The 22,090-nt window shown below is 33.5% G+C and overlaps 1 protein-coding gene across 2 annotated transcripts in view; it reads left to right on the top strand.

The window, feature by feature from the left end:
* Positions 1–22,090, top strand: part of CABCOCO1 (ciliary associated calcium binding coiled-coil 1) — a 100,189-nt gene that overhangs the window by 31,032 nt on the left and 47,067 nt on the right. For both annotated transcript variants that reach the window (XM_076010024.1, XM_012762753.3), the window contains exon 5: positions 812–884. In XM_076010024.1, coding sequence (XP_075866139.1) covers positions 812–884 — 73 coding nt within the window. The remainder of the gene's footprint in view (positions 1–811; positions 885–22,090) is intronic.

Genomic DNA, 22,090 nt, shown 5'->3' on the forward strand with positions numbered 1-22,090 from the left:
TTGCTGTATTATGAGTCTATTAATTTTCACAGCCAGCAGGAAGAGAATTAGAAAAATTCAAATATTACCACAAACAGGATATTAGAAGTCAGCCCCTCAGTAAATTTTTAACTCTTAATAATACATTGCTCTTTAAACTTACTAGAAATATTTGTTTTAAGGACCTCCTATCCTTTGGCTCTTTATAATGTTTATACGCTGATCACCTAGTCTTTAGGGTAGGAACTGAAGAAATGATCTTTCTTAAAATAAAATTCCTCCCTTTCATGTATGGCCAAATATTCTGCAGGAAAGTCAGACATCTTTTAAATGGATTTCAGTTCACGTGTTATCATTTCTCAGGTGTTATTGGAGATTAATTTAATCTTGAAACAGTTTGAGCATGTGAGAAGAAGTAATTGATACAGAAGTAGATTATAGAATTCAGAGCTATTCAGACCAGAGTCTTATTGGGAGCAAAATGTGAGAAATAATGTGAAGTTTGATGTTATTTAGGAAGGATACATTATTTGATTTTAAGCTAAGAAAAGTCAAGATGCAGTCTAATTGCTCCTTTATTCCAAACTTCTCCACTCGTCACAGATGGGTTTACAGATATTATTCTAGGTCAATGTCTCAAAAAAAAAGTAAAATTTTAATTTCTTATATTTCTGGACAATTTCTTTTGTAGTAAAGGAGGTGGCTAACTCTATATTAGTGTTTCATATCATTAGCTTGTTAAATATGAATTTTCCTTTAACAAATGCCTTTACATATTTTCTTTTTGTCCTGAAATAAATGTATCAGAGTTGCACGTTATTTTGTATTTCAGCTTATTTCAACACTACAAGCTGTATGAGTTTATGTTCTTCTCTGCCAGGGAAGAAATTGTGATAGGAGCTGAGGTAAGTAATCTATCTAGATGGAACCAATTAAGCTGAATCACTTACTGCATGCTGATCAGCATCTGGATCTTTCACTGCTTAAAGCAACTTCTTGTCAAGATTATTCGAGTGTTAATATAACCAAATAGTAGTTTGCAAAAAGAATAATTATATAAAGTGATCTTTGGATTAAGAAAATAAGCTGTCTTTGGCATTAAAAGCATTATTAATCATGTATACTTTATGTATTTATGGATCATTTGACAAAGCACGATTGGATAGGATATGTATGTCCTCATATAATTAAATCAGAAAAAAATGAGATAAATTAATTCAGTAAATTCTCTTCTAATTTCACATTTGTTTTTATTCTCATTGTTTAAGACCCAATTCAAATCCCATTTTTTTTAAGGAAACAAACTTACCTTACTTGCATCATATCTCAAACAAAATGTTTGGACAATCACACTCTATGATTTTATTCCAATTGATCTCTTATTGCTGAATTTTGGCTACTGTTACACCCATAAGCAAAAAAAACCCAAAACGCTGCATATAAAAATATGCAGTGTTACTTGGTTTTCTAATTTTTTCCAACAGGTTGATATAGTCAACACAACTCAACAGTAATTTCTCAAAGCAAGGACCATCTGCTGTTTTTCTACCACTGCATATAGTATAATTCAGGATGCAGTAGCCCCTCAATTAGTGCTACATAAGTGATTCAAGGGCAGTGCATAAAACAGCAGTTTTACAATAAATGGTCCACCTGGAGACACTTCTGAACAGCCTTACTTATAATCACATATTTGTAATACTAGAAATGAATCTTGAGTAGGAAAACATTTTAAGGAAACTAAAGATGCGATAATAAATGCTCCTGTAGGTTCTTAATTACTTTAGGAGGCTTCATTGCCTCCTAGAAGTATCAGGGACAGGAGGGGTCATGATCGGAAACAAGCAGTGAATAAAGGGATATTCACATTATCGTTATAATATTAAGAACCAGATAAACTGTGTCAACTATTCCGTCCTCTTGAGTATTGTCCTTCTGGAATTTATAAATTACTTGCTTCATAAAAACCTCAATCACCATTGCTCACCCTCCATTTGAGTACTGGTCCTAATGCCAGCCTTACAAAAATGAACTGCCAGAAAACATGGAACCCTTTTTGCTTTTGGCTTTCCTTAAAATTACTTCTTTGCAGTCTCTTCATACTGTAGCTTAAATTAGGTGTCACTTGACAAAGTTTCACTGAAAACGTTTCCATTTCAGAATTACATCATGTCGTGTGACAGCACTGCAATAATTGTCTGTTTAGAATATAACCCTATATCATCTATTCAGAAAAACTTTGGGTAAATGATCGTGGTTGAAACAGCAGCATAAGTAGATATGTAAAGTCATCAAGAAAAAATTTCAGAAGGAACTTCATTTCTCTTTGTTAATTACACAATCGTGCCTTTCTTCTATATTGTAAGGATATATTTAGATGACATTTATGCTTATGGAAAGATAAAATGGAGCAAGCAGACAGTGATTGGCTCCTTTATTTTCCATTGTCTTTTGTATTTTCCTCAAGCCGACCAGAGCTATAAAAAAAGTCTTAAGGAAAGGATATTGAGTCCTCAAGAATTAGGCCACTCATGGTATTTTAAAGGATTAACAAAAACAGATTTTTATACTACAATACTTTATGGTATTTTAGAAGTGTCTAAACCTTGGCACTAATATCTGTTTTTTAATTAACAACCTTTCATGGATGAGGCAGGGGTCTGCCCCACTAATGTGATTATTCATGCTGATCTCAGTGCTCTGGGACCAAACAAGAGCCACATGACAACCACATGAATGTTTCAAATTTAACTCTCAGGCATTCAAGTTAGATAATACTGACAAAATTTAGTTCCTTTCTTAATTGTGGATGGAAGATTAGGGGGAAAAAAAAACATATATGCCCTCTATTCATAGAAGTATCTAGTTCATAAATGAAAGAAGAATGATGAAATAGAATATCACCATTTGTCAACCCTTAATGAAATAATAGATCTTGATAATGATAATCTGTGGCTGCTAACATCACAAAAGGAAAGAAAATCATGCATCACTTGCCTCCTAATAAAATTATGCAAACCCACATATAAATTGCTCTTGCAGTTTTAACTGATTAGTCTTCTCGTCAGTCTTCAAACACTAACTACCCATATTTACTGGAAATATGGAAGATAGCATAACCTGTTAAATATGTCACAGGAATGCAATTAGGTAGCCAGGCTATGAGAGATTAGAAGATGTGGAATCCCCAATAAATAATTTTCAAATAAATAAAAAATAGACTTAAGAGTGAACTTATAAAATAAAAATCACTTGAATCAAATTGCAACATAGGTACATTATTTGGATCCTACTTCAGATAAACAAAACAGACCAAAGCACAAACACAAAACTGTTATGAGATAATCAGGGGCATTTGAGCACTGGCTATATATTTGATGATGGATGTATACTATTAATAATTCCTGGAACCTATGAGTATGTTACCTTAAATTGCAAGAGAAACTTTGCAGATTTGATTAAGTTAATGCATTTGAGATGGGGAGATTATTCTGGATTACCCAGGTAGGCTCAATGTAATCATAGGCTTCCTTATAAGAGAAAGAGGAAGGTCTTCTTGTTGTTCTTTTCAATATTCAGTTGATTATCATTATAAATTTTCCTTAAATATGAAAGTTAGAATTAAACTTATGCATATGTGGGTTTTTAGTATATGGTATATATGAATATTTAGTAAAATGGCATTTAAAATCTGTTGGGATAATTGACTAGATGTTTGATAAAAAGAAGTTGGATTTCTACGTTACACCAAACTTAAAAATTTGTCCAATTTATTAAGAGATCTGTTTCCTATAATGGCAGACGTGTTGCATAATGGCAAACTATAATTTTTTCAATACTTTCACTTAGAACAACTAGAAAATCTATACTTTTTTAAAGTTGTAAGTGTTTGAAAGCTCATCTAGCAAAGCTCAAAAACGTTATGGGTCCAAGAAGTGAACCTAGCTTTTGGAAATGCTTGGTAGATGCTATGGGGATCTACTAGTTTGAAAAAGGTGGCTAAAAGATGTACAAGCTAAGAAGTGAAGCTTTGGTAGACACATGGAGCTAAGAGAACAAAGTTGCATGTTGGAACTTGAAAGGACCACATTTTAGGAGATCAGCCCCCACATGGAGTGAAAGTCAGTTTCAAATTATCTCAGTGTCTGGTGGATTTAGGTTATCTGTATTGCTGTTAACCTTCTCTCTAAAATAAAACAAAGCCAAGCTACACTCCAGATTATATCAACAGTTTTTATAATCAATGTCTGTCACATAAATTCACATAAATTCACCAGGTACACAGAAAATAAAAATTTGCCATAGATGTTCCAGATGATGGAGTAATTAGTCATGTACTCTAAAATAATAATGCTTAAGAAGTTCTTGAAAGTAAAATATAAGATGTGAATTTTAGCAGATAACTAGAAACTATTAAAAATGCTAAATGGAAATTCTGGAATAGAAAAATACAATAATTGAAATTAAAAACCAAATAAATGTGTTTAATAACAGATTGGTCATGATTGAAGAGAAAAATTGGTAAACTGTAAGGTAAGTCAAAATAAAAAAATCTAAAATAAAGCATGGGTTGGCAAAAGCATGGTAAAATACAGAAAGATGGAAGATAATGTGGATACAGTGAAAAATATTCAATAAAGATAACAAAAGTCAATTCCAGAATGAGAAGTTAAAAGCAATATTTGAAGAGTTAACTTTCCAGAAACAACCAACAATATTAGGTCACAGATTTAGGATTCAATGTCGACATTACTCAATATGAGTAAATCCACACCTAAGCATATCATAGTAAAATTTCTGAAAATGAAAGGTGAAGAAAATCTTAAAACCTGCCATAGGAAAAAGGAGACATTTCCTTCAAAGAAGCAACAATAAGAGTGGCAGCTGATTTCTCAACAGAAACAATGAGAGCCAGAAGACAATGAGGTAACTTCAAATTGTTCTAAGAAAATTACCACCAATCCAGAATTTCATACCAAGCAAAAATATCCCTTCAAGAATGAATATTTTAATAGAGCAATTTTCAGGCAAACAAAAAATAAGAAAATTTATTACAAATGGAAACACAGTAAAGGTAGTACTAACAGGTGCTCTCCAGGCATAAGAAAGTGAGTCCAAATGGAAAGTTAGAGAAACGGGAATAAAGAACAAGTAAAATGGGGTAGATAATTAGATAGATAGATAGATAAAATATTGATTAGGTAGATAGATATACATAAATACTGAATGTGTTTCACAATGTTTCATGAGGTTTATCAAGGAACTACAAAAAAAAGATATTTTAAATTTTAAGATTGGCTAATAGTATAAAGATTGATTAAAATCTTATGTTAATGATGATGCAAGAAAACTTGACTCTATATTTATTTTGTAAAGCCACTTAGGAGAGCAGGTTGGCAAAATCTATAAAGATATTCTGAATGTGAATATCCTTTTTCCCCTAAATTCTAAGAATCTTCACTGTAGATATACATGCTCATATTATATAAAGATGTTTATGTGAATATTCATCAAACCATGCTTTATAACAGCTGAAAATTGCACAAGATAAATCAGAAGGGAAATGGTTAAATAAATGAAGTATAGTCACAGAAATAATGTAGTAGATTCATATGTATGGTTATGTTAAGATGTTAAAACATATTCTTAATTTAAAAAGGGTAGAAGCAGAACAATATGAAGTGTTCCTAGTTATTTATTTTTAAAAGCAGATAAACATAATAATATAAAGACATGTATGTGCATGTAAGTGATAATATAAAAACTAGAAAAATATATACTAAATGAAAATGGCTTACCTTTGGGGAGTGAGTAGAAATGGGAATTGGATAAGATGTGAAAAGGGGCATTTTATTCTGTATATTTCATATCTGTGTTAGACTTTTACAATGTGAATGTCTTCATGTATTACTTGTATAATAATAAAATTGTTTTCTAGTTTATTCCTGAGAAATATTAAGGGACGTTTTTTATTAATAAATTAAGTGTAGGCATATAAACATGCTCACATGCTAACATATTGATAGACATTATCTGGGTTTTTACAAGATGAAAGTTTGAACAGGAAAAAAATTAGGTGAACTCTCTCAATCCTCAAACACTTTACAAGTGTGTTGCTACTATATTTAAATTTTCAGTATAAACTAGGTTTAGCTGAAAAGTCATTTATAGAGTAAAAATCTGGTGTTGTGCTATAACATCCCAAATTTTCCCCAAGAAAATAAAATTTGTATCATGAATTATGCGTATCTATCACATTTTAAAAATATTTATTCAGTTTAATTTCACCAAAGTGACAACATAGCAAATCTTGGATCATTTGTACTTTCAAAGGTTATATTATATACATGTATTTAAACACATGTATGTACACACACACAGACATATATACATGTTTGCGTTTGGATATGAAAACCTTACAAGAGTAAGTCTGCTTTAATAATTTCCCTAATTTACAAAATGTGATAAGTAGGCATAGTTTTATTTGTAACTGTTTAAGCCAGCACACTGAATGTGTTTCAGGAATTTACTTTATAACATGGATATTTTCACACAGGCCCCCTTTGTACAACTCCAGGGGGCGCCATTCATGTTGTAGTCCGTGTGATTAAAGGAGTTGTACCCTGTATGGCCTGTGCAGCTATTGGTGGAAGCTTTATTTTCACAAGTGGTACTGTAGCAAGATCTGATTATTGTAAATATGATATATTTAGAAAGATATTTAAAGAGAATCATAAATATGCCTCAGTGGTTACCTTGACTAGAGTCATATGTTGGCAGCCTTTCATAACCCAAAATAATACCACTTAAGGTCAGCAAATATAGAAAATTCATTCCTCTCTAAAATCAGTGAATGTCAACTGTATATAATTTCATGTTCTGAGCACTTACACCAACAGTAAAAACAAAATAAAGAAAACAGTTTTTTCTTTCTTATTTCAAAACCCACACAGATTATGGGTGTTAATGACACTGTACTTAAAAATTGTTAGCTTTGGAGGAAAAATAACCATATAAAACATAAATTTTATTTTCTTTCTTTAAACTATAAAGTTATCGTATCCTGAATAAACAAAATATGAGATTTATGTAAACATTCACCCTTTTAAGAAAAAAAAGCAGCAAAAACAACACTGCATTGTCAGATCATGTTTTGAAAAGGAGGAAGGCAACTGAAGCGTAGCTATAAAGATATCTTTTTCCTCTTCAGTTTACCCTTGAGATGTACCTATCAAAATAATCTAAACTTATCCAGATGATGTTTTTAATCTTGAAAAAGGCTTTTTTTTTCTTGTTGGATGATCCTATTAGTAAACTGCTGGAAGGGAAAATCATAGAGGGCATAATTTGTAGTTTGACCTACTCACATTGGGTGTTGCTAAAGAAAATCAATCAGAAACTGTTGTGTTAAAATAACTCTATCTGCTCTACCTGGCGTGTGTGACTAACTGACTTTAGAATCTATCATTTAAAGAAAATGGTTGAGTCTTGGATATACAATTTGTCAAACTTCACTCTAGTCTTTTTTCTCGAAAGCACAGAAAAAATAATCATCCCTCCCTAAATATAAATCTTTTAAGAGAAATTCAAGGAATCTGTCTCCAGCAAAATAATTGATAAATGGCAGGAGCATAATTTAAAGATGGCTTCCATCACAGATCACATGGCACCTCACCTCTTGAGCCTGTCACTCAAGTCTTTTTCCATCCCTTGGCCAAGGAGCATCAATCTCAGCTCCTCTGTGACCAGTTCTCTGATCGAGCTAGGTTGGTCTTTTCACAATTACAGCTTTCCTACTTTTGCCTTGCAGTACGAGGCTCTCTATCTATTGCCTGAAATGCTCTCCAACCTTTTTCCTGCCAACCCAAGCCTATTTTTCCCTCACAGCTCAGTTTGAGAGGTACTTCTATTAAAGAAAAAAGGAAGGAAGAAAGGGAGGGTAAGAAGAAGGAAGGAAAAAAGTACTTTCTCTAACATTAGTGTTTACCTTTTATTTCCTCAGTATTAAATGCCTTGTTCAAGGATACTGTCATCATATACTTTCCAAGAAATTGACTCAAAATTATACAGCTACATCTCATAGACCGAATTATATTAATATACAGTTCCATGAGACAGGAATAACTGACCTTACTGTTTCTATTGTTTTTCTCAGTATAGGAACTATATACATTCACCTAGTGTTCAATAATTGTTTACTAAATCAATTAATGTAAAAGAAGGAAAGTTTTATTTTATTGACTAATTCTCAAAAAGTTATATTTGAAAAATAAGTTAGAGTAAAAAAACTAAGTCAGTCTTTTGAATTATCAATCATTAAGCCTGTTACCAGGAAATTAAAAGCTGGTATTAGAAGAACATATGTTTACATTAGTCATTTTTGACTATGGAGAACCAGTCTTAAATGGACCACTTTGGAAAACATTTAACAATAGCCCATTAAAAGGCAAGACTCTAAAACAGCAGTCCCCAACCTTTTAGACACCAGAGAGCGGTTTCATGGAAGACAGTTTTTCCATGGACAGTGGGGGAGAGGTGAGCGGAGCTCAGGTAGTGATGCATGGCCCAGTTCCTAACAGGGCAAGGACCAGTACTGGGCTACTGGGGGTTGGGGACCGCAGCTCTAAGATACCAGAGGTCACTAATATTTTTGACTACATCAAAATTTCAAATTTCTATTTTGGGGGAAGGAAACACCATAAACAAATTTGAAAACCAAACTCCAAAAATAAAACTTCCACCATAAATGAAAGCACAGATAGAATAGTCTTACTGTTCTTTATATTGATATCTTACAAACCAATAAGAAAAAAGGTCATCACACTTACAGGAAAATTAACAGAGCATATTTCTAAGAGAAAATATATAAATAGCCAATAAACTTATGCAAGGATTTTAACCCTTTTTAGTGCTCAGAGAAATACAGCTTGAACTAAAATCAAATTCTTAAAAATCAAAATAATAACACATTGTCTTGTGAGAGTGTAGTAAACTGGCATTCTCATATACTGCTGGGAAGAATGTAAATTAGTAAACTTTTCAGAGAGCGGTTTGGCAAGATATATCAAATTTTTAAATGTGTTTACCTTTTCAGCCAGCAATTATAATTCATTGAGTTTATCACAAGTAGAAAATCAGACAATGAAAATCAGGCAGAAATATGTGTGCATATATATGTTTATAATGGAAAAAAAAACCTGTGAAGTACCTAAATGTCTGTCATTAGAAGGAAGTTTAAAAACTTTGTGCTGCCTCTATATAATTGTCATCATTTAGAGTACTCATATAGTGTTGTACTTATAATGGAAAGTTATTCAAACTATGTTAATTATGTGACAAAAACAAGCTACTAAATGTGTCTATTGTGATTGCAGTTTATAGTTTTACATCCATATCTCTGTATATATGCATAGAGAATAGGTCCTGAAGGACATATGTTAAATTGTTAGCAGTAGTCATTTGATGTCGCTAGTATACCAGATAACCTTTGCTTTCCCTTTACATTTGTCTGTATGTCCTGATATTATTTTTCACAATCACCACGTATGACAGAATATAGATGTTTCTTAAGAGGAAAGGCTTAAATTACCAGAGTTTTACTCTATTCCTTTTTATTTTCCTTATTCAGCATTATTTCTTTTTTTCTTGCTTATTTAACTTTACAAGATTGCATAACATTATGAAAATGTCTGCTTTATTTTGAAGAGTTGCATTTCATGTTTATGTGATTAGGCAGTGTTCTTTTTCCCTAAAGCAAAAGGCTTCATTGCAAATGAAGATATAATTGTTACTTGAGGATACACATCTTATTATTCATGAGTTATATAAGTCACAAAAAATGTCCAAGGTGATAATGATAGCACCTAGAAAACAAGGACTTTAGCTACAGGGATTTATTTACTCTGTTACTAACGATACTATCTGGCCAATAGGTGGCAGGACTTGGGGATGAATTCAACCTAAGAACAAGCAACATGTTTCTATTTCCTAATCCAAGCTTCTGGTTTAAAGACAAAGTGATCTTTTTCAGTCTTTTCTAAGACTGAATGTCCAGACATTCCTAAAGTTCATCAAATCACATTTGCAAATGGACATTTTCAAATGAAAATGTGTTTTGAGGCAAGTAACCTGGATTTTCCGAGACCAGAGGCCTGTAAAAAAGAAAAGATTCCAAGTAGATATAATAACTGTCTTCACATCTAAAGGACTGGCAAGATAAAAATGAGATTTGTCTTGTCTGCCTAACTCCCAGATGGCAAACCAAAGACCATTGGATCTTCTGGGAGAAGATTTTGACTAAATGCAATCACTTTCTAAATATAGAGGTATCTAGAAATGGAGCGGGTAAGATGTGGGAAGGCAGAGGCTCATGCCTTCTTTGCTTTCATGCTACCAGCTCTTAACACGTGGCCTGGCAAACATAAGGCACTTAAGAAATTTTATTGAATGAATTGAGAGGTAATAAGTTATATCTTCTTTATATTTCAGGTTTAATGATATGATTTTTGTTGAATGATATTTTATAAAGTTGTTTAAAGCATTGGATGTGAGATTCAGCTAGATGATCTGTAGTACATGACCATCTATCCCAGATTTTTCTAGGATTTTTTTTAGGACAATTCCAATTTAAACTATTTTGTCTTATTCTTCCCAACTATACTTCCAAATGTTCTTCTCATTAGTAAAGTTCAAAATTTAGGATGAATTGATCATACTCTGGGTAGCATAACTAATAGCATGACAAAGTGAATTTCTTTCTGTCGACTGGAGATCATGTTGGATTGCTACAGTTAGAGTGGATAAATACAGTTGTTTATAACTAAAAAGTCATTTACTGTAAATATATAGCTAGCTCTATCTTGGTGAATACTGATTCACATGTTAATAAATGTAATCAAATGTAATTCAACCAAGACTCTAAGGTGATATATTTTTATTGATTACTTTTTTTAAATGAAGATTTTTTTGGTCACATTTTTATACTATTGGGCCACATACCAATGTTTCTATAGTGTTCAAGTGTGTTTGCTAGGTCACCCTTTAGGCTTGGTGAGTGTTGGACAGATGGCAGCGAATATACAAGTAGGTATGCATTGTGCAGGAAAGCACGCAAATGAAGAGTCAATCAAGAGAGAAAAAACATGCTTAGAAAGAGGCCACCTGATTGGTATTCCGACTACAGAATCGGGCAACTTTCTATGCAAATTATGCAGCTGCATCAGCACCATTGACACTATTGGAGTGAAGAGGAAAAAAAAAATAACAAAGTTCTCTGTGGCAAAATAGCTCTGTGCTTGATCAAGGAAATATTACTACTATAAGGGTAGATGAAGTAGAGGGTTTTTTCTTTAAGTTGCTTTTTTCTTCTGTTTACCTGAACTGCCAATGACCATAGCAGAAGTGGCAAGTTAAACTTATGAATATGGAGTTTCATGGTTCCCAGAGCATTGCTTTTGGACTAAGGAGAATTTAGAAGGGAGCAGCAACCTACTTTCCCTTCTTTCAAGATTTGCATACTTGGTACATACGGTATCATATAAATGTGCCAGTGCTTGTGAGATACTCTCACTCTCTCTCTTTCTTTCTCTCTCTCTGTTTAAACAGAGGAAGAACCAAAGAGGTAGATCATCCATTATTCAAGGAATTTTTTTCTGCCCTTATTCAATACACAGTAACTTAAAGGATTAGGGACTTTTGAATACAGAGATCAAGTATTTAGATGGAACAAAAGGCCTCTGCAAGCCAACAAATAAATGCAGATATTTTGCTTCATTTAAAGAGTGAAAGTCTGACTTGAATTATCTTTTCCTCTATAAAAAGCAAAATATATTAAACAAATATCACATACTAATATTCATGATCTGAAGCAACTCATGTTTCTTCTACAAAGGTTTGCCTGACTTCTGTAGACCATGCTCAATCCTCCCTCCTACTGTTCTGATTTGAATTAAGGCGTGGTTCTGTTCAGTGGCAGTTTATATGTAATCTGACTATAGCTGGGTTGCCTTAAGGCCTGCCTCTGCCTTTGGACACACAACACACTGCCACACACAGTTGATTCCCACAAGCTTGAAGGAAATGATGACTCTCATCTCCCAAACCACTGCACATAATAGGTGCTTAGTAAATGTCTGTTTATGATATAAGCAAACTTCAATTTCTTTTGACTTATACAAAAAAATTCATTCATTTGAAAGATATTTTTTAACAACTCAGACTAAAGTTATAAAGGGAAGTGCTTAAGTGTTTGAAATTAAGCCTTTTATAAGCAAGACTTGCTACTGATAACTATAAACCTTTACCTGGTGCCTGAGCCAGGCAGACATTGGGCTCAATGCACTCTGGCTTCTGGAACAGGAGGAAGCATACATTTCAGTTCACGTGGGCAAAGCTGCAGTTCAGTTAAAGCTCAACAGGTACTTTGCTCTCAGGAACAATTCTAGGTTCAAGGTCTCTATCTTCTAAATGCATTTCCAATTCTTAGTGTTGCCTGTGATCTCCAGGTCAGTGTCTGTTTCTACCCTATTATCAGGATATTTACTGAACAAATGCAGTGTAGGGACAAGCATTCTAAGTACTCTGGGGACTTCCTGTCAGTAAGTTCATGTACAAATATTACTTTTAGGACTATCATGTGACACTGGTTAGCAAAACAAACACTGTTACTCATAATGCTAACAGCCTAGCAAGAGAAACAGGTTAATTTAGCAAACCCACGGGTATATAATTACAAACCATGTACTGTAAAAGAAAGATACAGGTTATTATAAAGAGGTATATTAGAGAGCTTCCTCTGATCTGGGGACCAGTGGATCAAGGAGGGTTCTTCTGAGTTAGTTATCTTTGGGTAGAGATCTAAGGATAACATGTTAACTAGGAAAAGGGTAGGGCAAAGGGAAGTTAAGTTAGGTGAGCATTTACTATATGCCAGGCACTGTCTAAGCACTTTATATATTATATAAATGTAATCTTTACAACCACTACAGGAGATAGGCACCTCTTTAACCACATTTTAACGATGCAAAACCTGGGACTGATGCCCACATGCTTAACTGCTATCCCAAACTCCCTCTGCAAAGAATTTGATTTCATCCTTAAAGGCACCAAAGAGAACTTGAATGAAAGAGATTATTTAGACCCACTTAAGTTAAACAGCATGTAATAATATTGATGACTCACAGACATTTCAACACTTAAAATACAAACAAAATAGAACACAGTTTAACTTTATCACCTTCCAAATATGCATTTTAAAAGAATAAAATGTGATATAAATAATAGTGTAACAAAGTTATTTTAAATTGTTCATCACTTTTACAGCCTTTTCAATTTCTTTATGCTTTCTACCCCAAGAACCCCTTGATGTTCTTTTTTATATAATAAATACTGCTAACCAAATATATATATTTCAGCTTATATACAGTTTATAAAAATGGACAGTGTACTATATATTAAGTTATAGCCAAAACTGAAAAAAGAGAAGGGAAAGTAGTTCATTATTCTTTGTTAAATAATGAATGTTTTTGAAATAATATGATCATTAAATGCAAATGAGCATAACTCTGATATAAATGTAAATTTTCCAAACTCAAAATGTTCCTTAAGATAAACTCTTTGGCTGAAGTTCTGAATATTTAATTGTTCTGCTTTCACGAAATGAATGCAGTCACCTATTCAACATAATTAGTTATCTAGGGAAAAACAATTATAATTGAACATAGCTGCTTCCCAACTGCATTTTAAATAACATAAACAATCCTATGTTAAATGTTTGGCCTATTGCTTGGATGCCTTGTGTTTGCTCCTCCAGATCCATTTCTACCCTTTCCCACCCTACTGTATGCCTGCCTGAGAAGGCCAACATTTATGGAATCCAGCAGTAGGATCCTTTGTGCTCTGGCTTCTACCTGGGCCAGCAGGGGCCTGGGTGGGAGAAGAGTGAAGCTGAGGTGGTTTTACTCCCAGCTCCCGCCCTGTGGGGTCACTGGGTGTTTGGTGCATCCTCTGCAGAAGGTCAAAGTTCATAACGTGTCTGTGCAGCTCTTCTCTTTGTATTCTGGAAACTGTTTCTTCCCTCCTCCCACAGGTATATAATTACAAACCATGTACTGCAAAAGAAAGATACAGATTATTATAAAGAGGTATACAGGTTATTATAAAGAGGTATATATAATATATATAAGGTATATATAATATAATATATAATATATATAATAATAAGTAATAAAAATAAATATATAAAAAATAAAAAAATAATATAATATAATAAGGTGTATATAATATGCCTCTTATAATAACCTGTATACCTCTTTATACCTGTATACCTCTTTATGTATAACCTGTATACCTCTTATAATATATATATTATGTATAACCTGTATACCTCTTATAATATATATTATGTATAACCTGTATACCTCTTATAATATATATATTATATAAACAGGTTATTATAAAGAGGTATATTCGAGAGCTTCCTCTCATCTGGGGACCAGTGGATCAAGGGGGGGCTCTTCTGAGTTAGTTATCTTTGGGTAGAGATCTAAGGATAACATGTTAACTAGGAAAAGGGTAGGGCAAAGGGAAGTTAAGTTAGGTGAGCATTTACCATATGCCAGGCACTGTCCTTCACCCCAGAGATAAGAACACATAGGATGCTGTACCATCCCCTATTACTTTGCCCCAAACCAGCGTACACCTTTTAAAATAGTCCCTTTATTAAACCCTCCTCAATTACCCAGCTTCAGTGTGCTCTTTTCTTGGGATCCTGACTGTACAGTAATTGATACCAGGAGTGGCCTCTGAAACTGCCCCTCTAAATGGGATTCTGAATTGAGTTGTTCACATATGTGTGTGGTGTCTAGATAATGGATCCGGCAGGCGAGTAGATTGAGGCAGGGGAGTTGGGATTCAACACTGGATATCCAACAGAAGAGAATTAAATAGAAGGTTGAGCAGATAGGATGCATTGATGTGGGTGCACCCACTTAGAATTTGGGACTTGAATATGGCTCCAGCACCCAGGAGTGGCATTAATAGTCTGCTAGACTGGCTAATGAAGGCTGAATTCAGGGGTGACCTACAGTCAATTAGGCTGATGCGTCAGAAATTCCCTGGCATGTAGAGGAAGGATTCTGATGTTTCAGGGAGATGAAACAATGTGCAACCTGTTCAGCCATTTTCTAACCATTACCCCTGCGAATGTCCAGAGGACACACTCTCATCAAGGCATTAATAAATGCGTTGGAAAGCTGATACTTTTTATACTTAGATTGTTTAGACCCCTTTTAAGTTAAGCAGCATGTAATAATATTGTTTACCTGCAGACGTTTCAACAGTTAAAATACAAAAAAATAGAACATAGTTTAACCTTATTACCTTCCAGACATGCATTCTGAAAGAATAAAGGATGATACAGGTGGTTCACACCTGTAATCCCAGCACTTTGGGAGGCTAAGGTGAGAGGATTGCTTGAGTCCAGGAGTTCCAGACTACCCTGGGCAAGGTAGCAAGACCTCATCTCTACAAAACTAAAATAAAATAAACAAAATAAAATAAAATAGCTCATGTGGTGGTGTGTGCTTGTAGTTCTAGCTACCTAAGAGGCTGAAGCAGGAGGATTTCTTGTCCCCAGGAGTTTGAGGCTGCAGTGAGCTATGATTGCACCACTGCACTCCAGCCTGGGCAACAGAGTGAGACCCCATCTCTGAAAAAAAAAGAAGAAATGCCTTGGTGAGAGGGCTACCACCATCACTGGTCTCCTCAGTGGTGGCTGTTCTCCGTAGGCTGACTTCTAAGCAGAGGAGATACTTTGAACCATGTTTGGTGTAGATATCATGAGAAGGGAACAGTCCACACTCACCATTTCAATGATGTATACACTCAATGTATAAGAATTATACTTTCTTAATCATTAAATAAATTTTTAATAATATTAGTGAGAAAAGGTGCTGCAATGGAATGTTTTTTAAAGAAATCTCCAGTAAAATCGACACTGCTCCCTAATGCTTAAATGAATGAACTCTGTATAACTGATATAAAGCAGGGGAGTATTATTTCAGGTTTGGCATAAGGTAAGAACAGAAACTGATACATGAGCTTGGTTCAAAAGTGAGCCCTCCCCACGTAGTAGTTGGGTTGTCATTGACAATTTTCTTAATCTCTATCAAGCTCAATTCTTCATCTACAAAATGAGAGGAATAATATCTGCCTCCCATCGTTGCTAGGATAAACAAGATAGGGCCTGACCCAGGAGAGCATTTCAATTAACATGGCAAATTATTTGTCTTGAGCAATCCTCTCTCACTGCACTTGCAACCCAGTACTACATACTCTGCTGTAAACTTGAGGTCAGGACCCATGTCTGCTTATCTCATTTTATATCCCCAATGCCCAGTACATAGACAGATACAGACCACTTCTTAACTGTGTGAGTGAAAGAATGTATGAACAGGTGTGTTATTGTGAAGATTCCCTGGAAGTGGTCACTTTATGATTTACTTTATTTACTTTATTCCTTTATTCCTTTCAGTGTTTGAATTCCACCTCTTCATCTGTTGCCTTTATAATCAGGGACAAATAACTTATCCTTACTAAACTATAGGTTTCTTCTCTTTAAAATGGAGATAATACCTCTCTCTTAGTCCATTTGGGCTGCTATAACAAAAATATAATAAAGTGGGTAACTTATAAGTAAAAGAAATTAATTGCTTATAGTTCTAGAGGCGAGGAAGTCCAAGATCATGGTACCGGCAGATTCACTGTCTAGTGAGGGCTTGCTGTCTGCCTTCTTGCTGTGTCCTCACTTAGTGGAAGAAGTAAACGAACTCCCTCGGGCCACTTTTATAAGGCCACTGATCCTCTTCATGAAGGTGGAGCTCCTGTGATGTCATCACCTCCCAAAGGCCCCACCTCATAACACCATACATTGGGGATTAGATTTCAACATATGAATGTGGAGGAGACACAAACATTCAGACCATAGCAACCTCCCATCCTCATAGGAGTGATGTAAGAAATAAATTAGATAATAGTTAGAATATCTGCAAAATAGGGAGTACTCCATAAATTTTATTTTTCTTTCTCTTGTCCCATTTGTATTTTAAGGATCTGATACATTATAGGCACTGAAATAAATATTGTCCATGATGGACCACGCATGAACTTCTAATTTGGAAAGCTTATACTGTATTCATTCCTTTAAAAAAACAAAAAAATAACTTCTAAATATCAGATTACAGCCCATGGGATTGCAAAATATTTTTATTCCTTTTATGGCTAAAATGCTGTAAAAATTTGGAAGAGGTCCCAATTCTAAAAGTTATTGCAATAAATCCAAAATGAATAGATGTGGAAAATATTTAACATTCAACAGTTAATCTTGAATAGGAGAGATATGTAGTTAATTTTATCCCTTTTATGTCTACAAATCGTAAGAAACAGTTTGGATAGGTTACCCAAAAGAGGCTCTTTGAATCATTTCTAATGGGATACATCAACTCAAGTGTCACCCAAAGATTATTCTTAACAAATGTACATATTGTTTGACTTTACTTGGAATAAACAAAAAGCTTTAAATTAGATTATTGCTTAGACACAGAGCCATTAAATTAAAATAAGGCCAGACATTTGGAATCAAGTCAGTTTAAGATAGTCACCTTTCATTAAATCATGGCTACAATATTTGGATTGTTTTATTAGTTTTATGCCACAACCATAAAAATTCAATTAAAATTTCACAGTAAACACATAGTGCCTTTACACCAAGTCACAAAAATCACTGCCTTTAAACAAATTCATTTTACATACTAAAAGAGACTCCAATAACCACTAACTCACTAAAAATAAAAGGTAATATTTCTTACGTCATTTAAATTACTATTGGCCTGACTTCCTTTTTTCCTTCAAATAGGAAAAAAATGTGTATGTATATATATATATATATATATATATATACACACACACACATGCCCACACAACAACTCAATACTGTTTCCCCTCATTTTCATCCCCTGTCTTTTTCTTAGGGCTCCAACACTATATCACTATTTAAAATGTAAATAATTTAAACTGATTTAGTAGAACTTTAATTATAGCCTTATTTGTGTTGAGCAACTTTTCAAAAAACTCATTTTTCAGATTAATGGAAATGTTTGTGGTAGTATTAGCTTTACTTGCCATTCCAAAATTATAAAATGAATTAAGAAAAGGAAGGACATGAATTAAAGCATGAGTGACTTCATAAAAATAAACATTTGGTTTAATTTATAAATTTAAATTTTTGTTGCCTCAAAATGTAGACAGAATGATTTAAGAACATAATGTACTTATTTGCCAAAGACAGGAAGAAATTTGCCTAATGACTATTTTAAATAATTTTTCTAGTGTGTTTTGTTTATATATAGTCAATGGAAACTTTTTGTTTTATGCCACAGACTCCCAATCCCAAATACAGTATGATGATTGGAGATTTGAAGTGCAAATTAATGTTGTGTGTATCTGTGTGTAGAGACATAGATATAATGATAGAAATATCATTATTATAGCTTCTTTAAGGAGCTTTTAGAGTTAACTGGAGAAACCTTATGTTTCCATTAAACACAGTTGGGATCCTACAGCAGTTGTGATGCTATTTCTAATTCCTAAATATACAGTAAACAAAAAATATTCTCACATTTGAAAATAGTGGAAATATGTAAACAATAAAATATAAAATTTACAAATGACTTTATATCTTTCAAATGTGAAAAATACTTCATTCAAAAAATAATCATTACGGTCCATCTGCTTTCAGCTCTGATGGCCTATCTTGTAAAAGACCACACTGAAATCAAGAACAAATAGAAAAGTGGATATATTTTTTTAAAAAAATCAGTTTGAAAACTTTGGAGATCTTCCAAGGCAGTCAGGACTTAAGAGGCCATAATCCCACAGAAAAGTGAAGATTTTTGAAGTGAACCCAGTATTTGTGTGCTGCTTTTTCTCTTGGGGGATTTGTTGGGTTTTAAGAAGTACAAGGAAAGAAGTTGAGAAGTGGGCAGAGGGCAGTCCCTACGAAGCAGAGAAGCTGATAGAACTTTCAGCAATATCCTAAGACTGGAAAACACAACTTAAGAGTATAGGCCTGCCACAGCAGCCAGGAGCAAGAGGATAAGATTGCAGGAGAAAGGTGGGTGAGCCTAGCACTCTGTGAGAGCTTTTCACTGCAGCATTTGCTGATACCTAACGGTGGCAGCCATATGACTCAAATGTATACTATAAACCATAAATCAATCACCAAAACACACAAAAACTTATATGTAATAAGCAAGCAGAGAATATCAAGTGAAATAAAAATACATTAAATCCAAAATAAGGCAGAAAAGGAGAACAAAGACATATAGGACAAATAGAGACAAATAGTAAGATTGTAGATTTAAAGTCAATTATTATCAATTATCACGCTAAAGAGAAATGTAAGCCTAACTATATCAGTTATCACATTAAACAAACAACCCATATAAAAAGCAAATATCATCAGATTGCCAATTTTATGACCCAAACTATATGATACCTATAAGAATATACTTTAAGTACAAAGACACAAAATAAAAAGATGGAAAAACATACACCATGTATCAGCAAGAGGGTCCCCGGGCAGAATGAACCCCCAATAACCATGTTAACAGCAATAAAAAAAAAAAAGAAGTGGTTTTATAAATATCAGGTGTAATAGATGTCAGAGCAAAGAATATGACCAGTGAGAAAGAAGATCATTTCATAACAATAAATGATCAATTCATCAAGAGGACATGACAATCCTAAGCATTTATGTACTTAACAGAGATTCAAAATATATAATGCAAAAACCAATAGACCTACAAGGAAAAATAGACAATTTCACACTTATAATAAGAGATTTCAATCTCTCTGAATAATTGATAGACTAAAGACAAAATTAGTAAAGCTATGGAAAACTGAATAATATTATCAAATAGCTTGACATAATCAGCATATATAGAATGACAACAGAAAACATATTCATGTAAGTGCACAAAAATATTTACAAGGCAGTCCATATTCTGTAGCATAAAATAAGCCTGAATTAATTTCAAAGGATTCAGATTCTACAAAGTATGTTTTTTGATCACAATTGAATTATGACAATTCAATTCAATTGTTAGAAGTCACAAAAATCACAAATATGTACATACTACATAAGAGTTGCCAATAACCTATGGATAAAGGAAGAAATAAAAAAGGAATTTAAAAAGTATTTTAAAATGGATGAAAATGAAAACACAGAATATAAAGACTTGTGTGATAAACTAAATCAATATTTAGAGGAAAATTTATATCACTAAACAAAAAGTCTTAAATCTCTAATCAACTTCTACCTGAAGAAACTAGCAGAAAAGAAAAATTTAGCCGGGCGCGGTGGCTCACGCCTGTAATCCTAGCTCTCTGGGAGGCCGAGGCGGGCGGATTGCTCGAGGTCAGGAGTTCGAAACCAGCCTGAGCAAGAGCGAGACCCCGTCTCTACTATAAATAGAAAGAAATTAATTGGCCAACTAATATATACAAAAAATTAGCCGGGCATGGTGGCGCACGCCTGTAGTCCCAGCTACTTGGGAGGCTGAGGCAGGAGGATCCCTTGAGCCCAGGAGTTTGAGGTTGCTGTGAGCTAGGCTGACGCCACGGCACTCACTCTAGCCTGGGCAACAAAGCGAGACTCTGTCTCAAAAAAAAAAAAAAAAGAAAAAAAAAAGAAAAATTTAAAAACAAATTAAGCTGAAGAAAAGAAAACTAATAGAACAAAAAATAGAGATACTCATTAAAACTCAATAAAAGAGATAAGACAGAATTACCAGAATCAACAATGAGAAAAGTGATGTTATTAAAACGTCTACAAATATAGAAAGGGTAGCAAGGGATTATCATCATCAAGAACTGGGAAGGATCTGGGATTTTACCTGCCTCACAAGTTATCATGACACTGTTTCGTGGATACTGGTAAAAGATCCAAGATACCTCAGTTATAGACAAAGTTGGAGAACTAAAAATCAAACACATCAAATTGAACTCAAAAAAAGGACAAGGAAGTAAATAAAAAATACAAAAGCAAAAAGTTAATGAAATTGAAAACATATAAAATAGGGAAAATTAACAAAGCTGTGAGGAGATTCTTTGGACTAATGATACTAATAATCTCATAATAAGACAATAAAAGAAAGATTGCACAAAATGCAATTTCAGTAATAAGTACAGTGATAAATTGAGGCATATCTAAAGATCATACAGACATTAAAAAGGTAGGCCAATGTGAATAACATCTAAATTTTCATGCTAGATAAAAATGATAAAATTTGGAAATTTCTACATAAAATAGACTGAATTAAATTAAAATATTTTACACAAGAAAATTCCAAGCCCAGATTGCTTAATATTGAAGAAAGAAATAACATTAATCTTACATGAAATTTTCCAGAGGTTAGGAAAAACTAATACAATCATAATACCAAAACCGGAAAAGGACATTCATTATAGGAAAGGGAAATTACTGACATATCTTCCTTATAAACACACATGCAAAAATCCTAAACAAAATATTAATGAAGCAAATCCAATATCATATAAAAAGAAATGATCGGCACTTGGTGGCTTAAGCCTGAAATTACAGCTACTTGGGAGACTGAGGTGGGAGGATCCTTTGAGCCCGGGAGTTTGAGGCTGCAGTGAGTTATGATAGCACTACTACACTCTAGCCTGGGCAACAGAGTGAGATTCCTTCTAAAAAAAAAAAAAAAGAAGAAAAAGAAAAAGAAAAAATATATATCTATTCTTTTTGAAAAAGAAAAAAAGATAGTGACCAAGTTAAGTTCACTTCAAATGCAAGGTTTGTTTAATATTTGAGAATTAATTAATGCAATTTACCACACTGTTAGAATAATGATGGGAAATGATACAATTTTCTCATCAGAAGCAAAATGATCATTTCATAAATCTAATACCCAATTATAAAATCCTACAAAATCTGTTAGCAACCCTGGATAAAAGAAAAATTCCATAATATGATTCAAAATTAAAAATATCTGTGAACATCATAACTAAAGGTTAAATATTGAAAGCTTAT

Source organism: Microcebus murinus, chromosome 14 (assembly GCF_040939455.1).
Source record: "Microcebus murinus isolate Inina chromosome 14, M.murinus_Inina_mat1.0, whole genome shotgun sequence".
NCBI classification, from domain to species: domain Eukaryota; kingdom Metazoa; phylum Chordata; class Mammalia; order Primates; family Cheirogaleidae; genus Microcebus; species Microcebus murinus.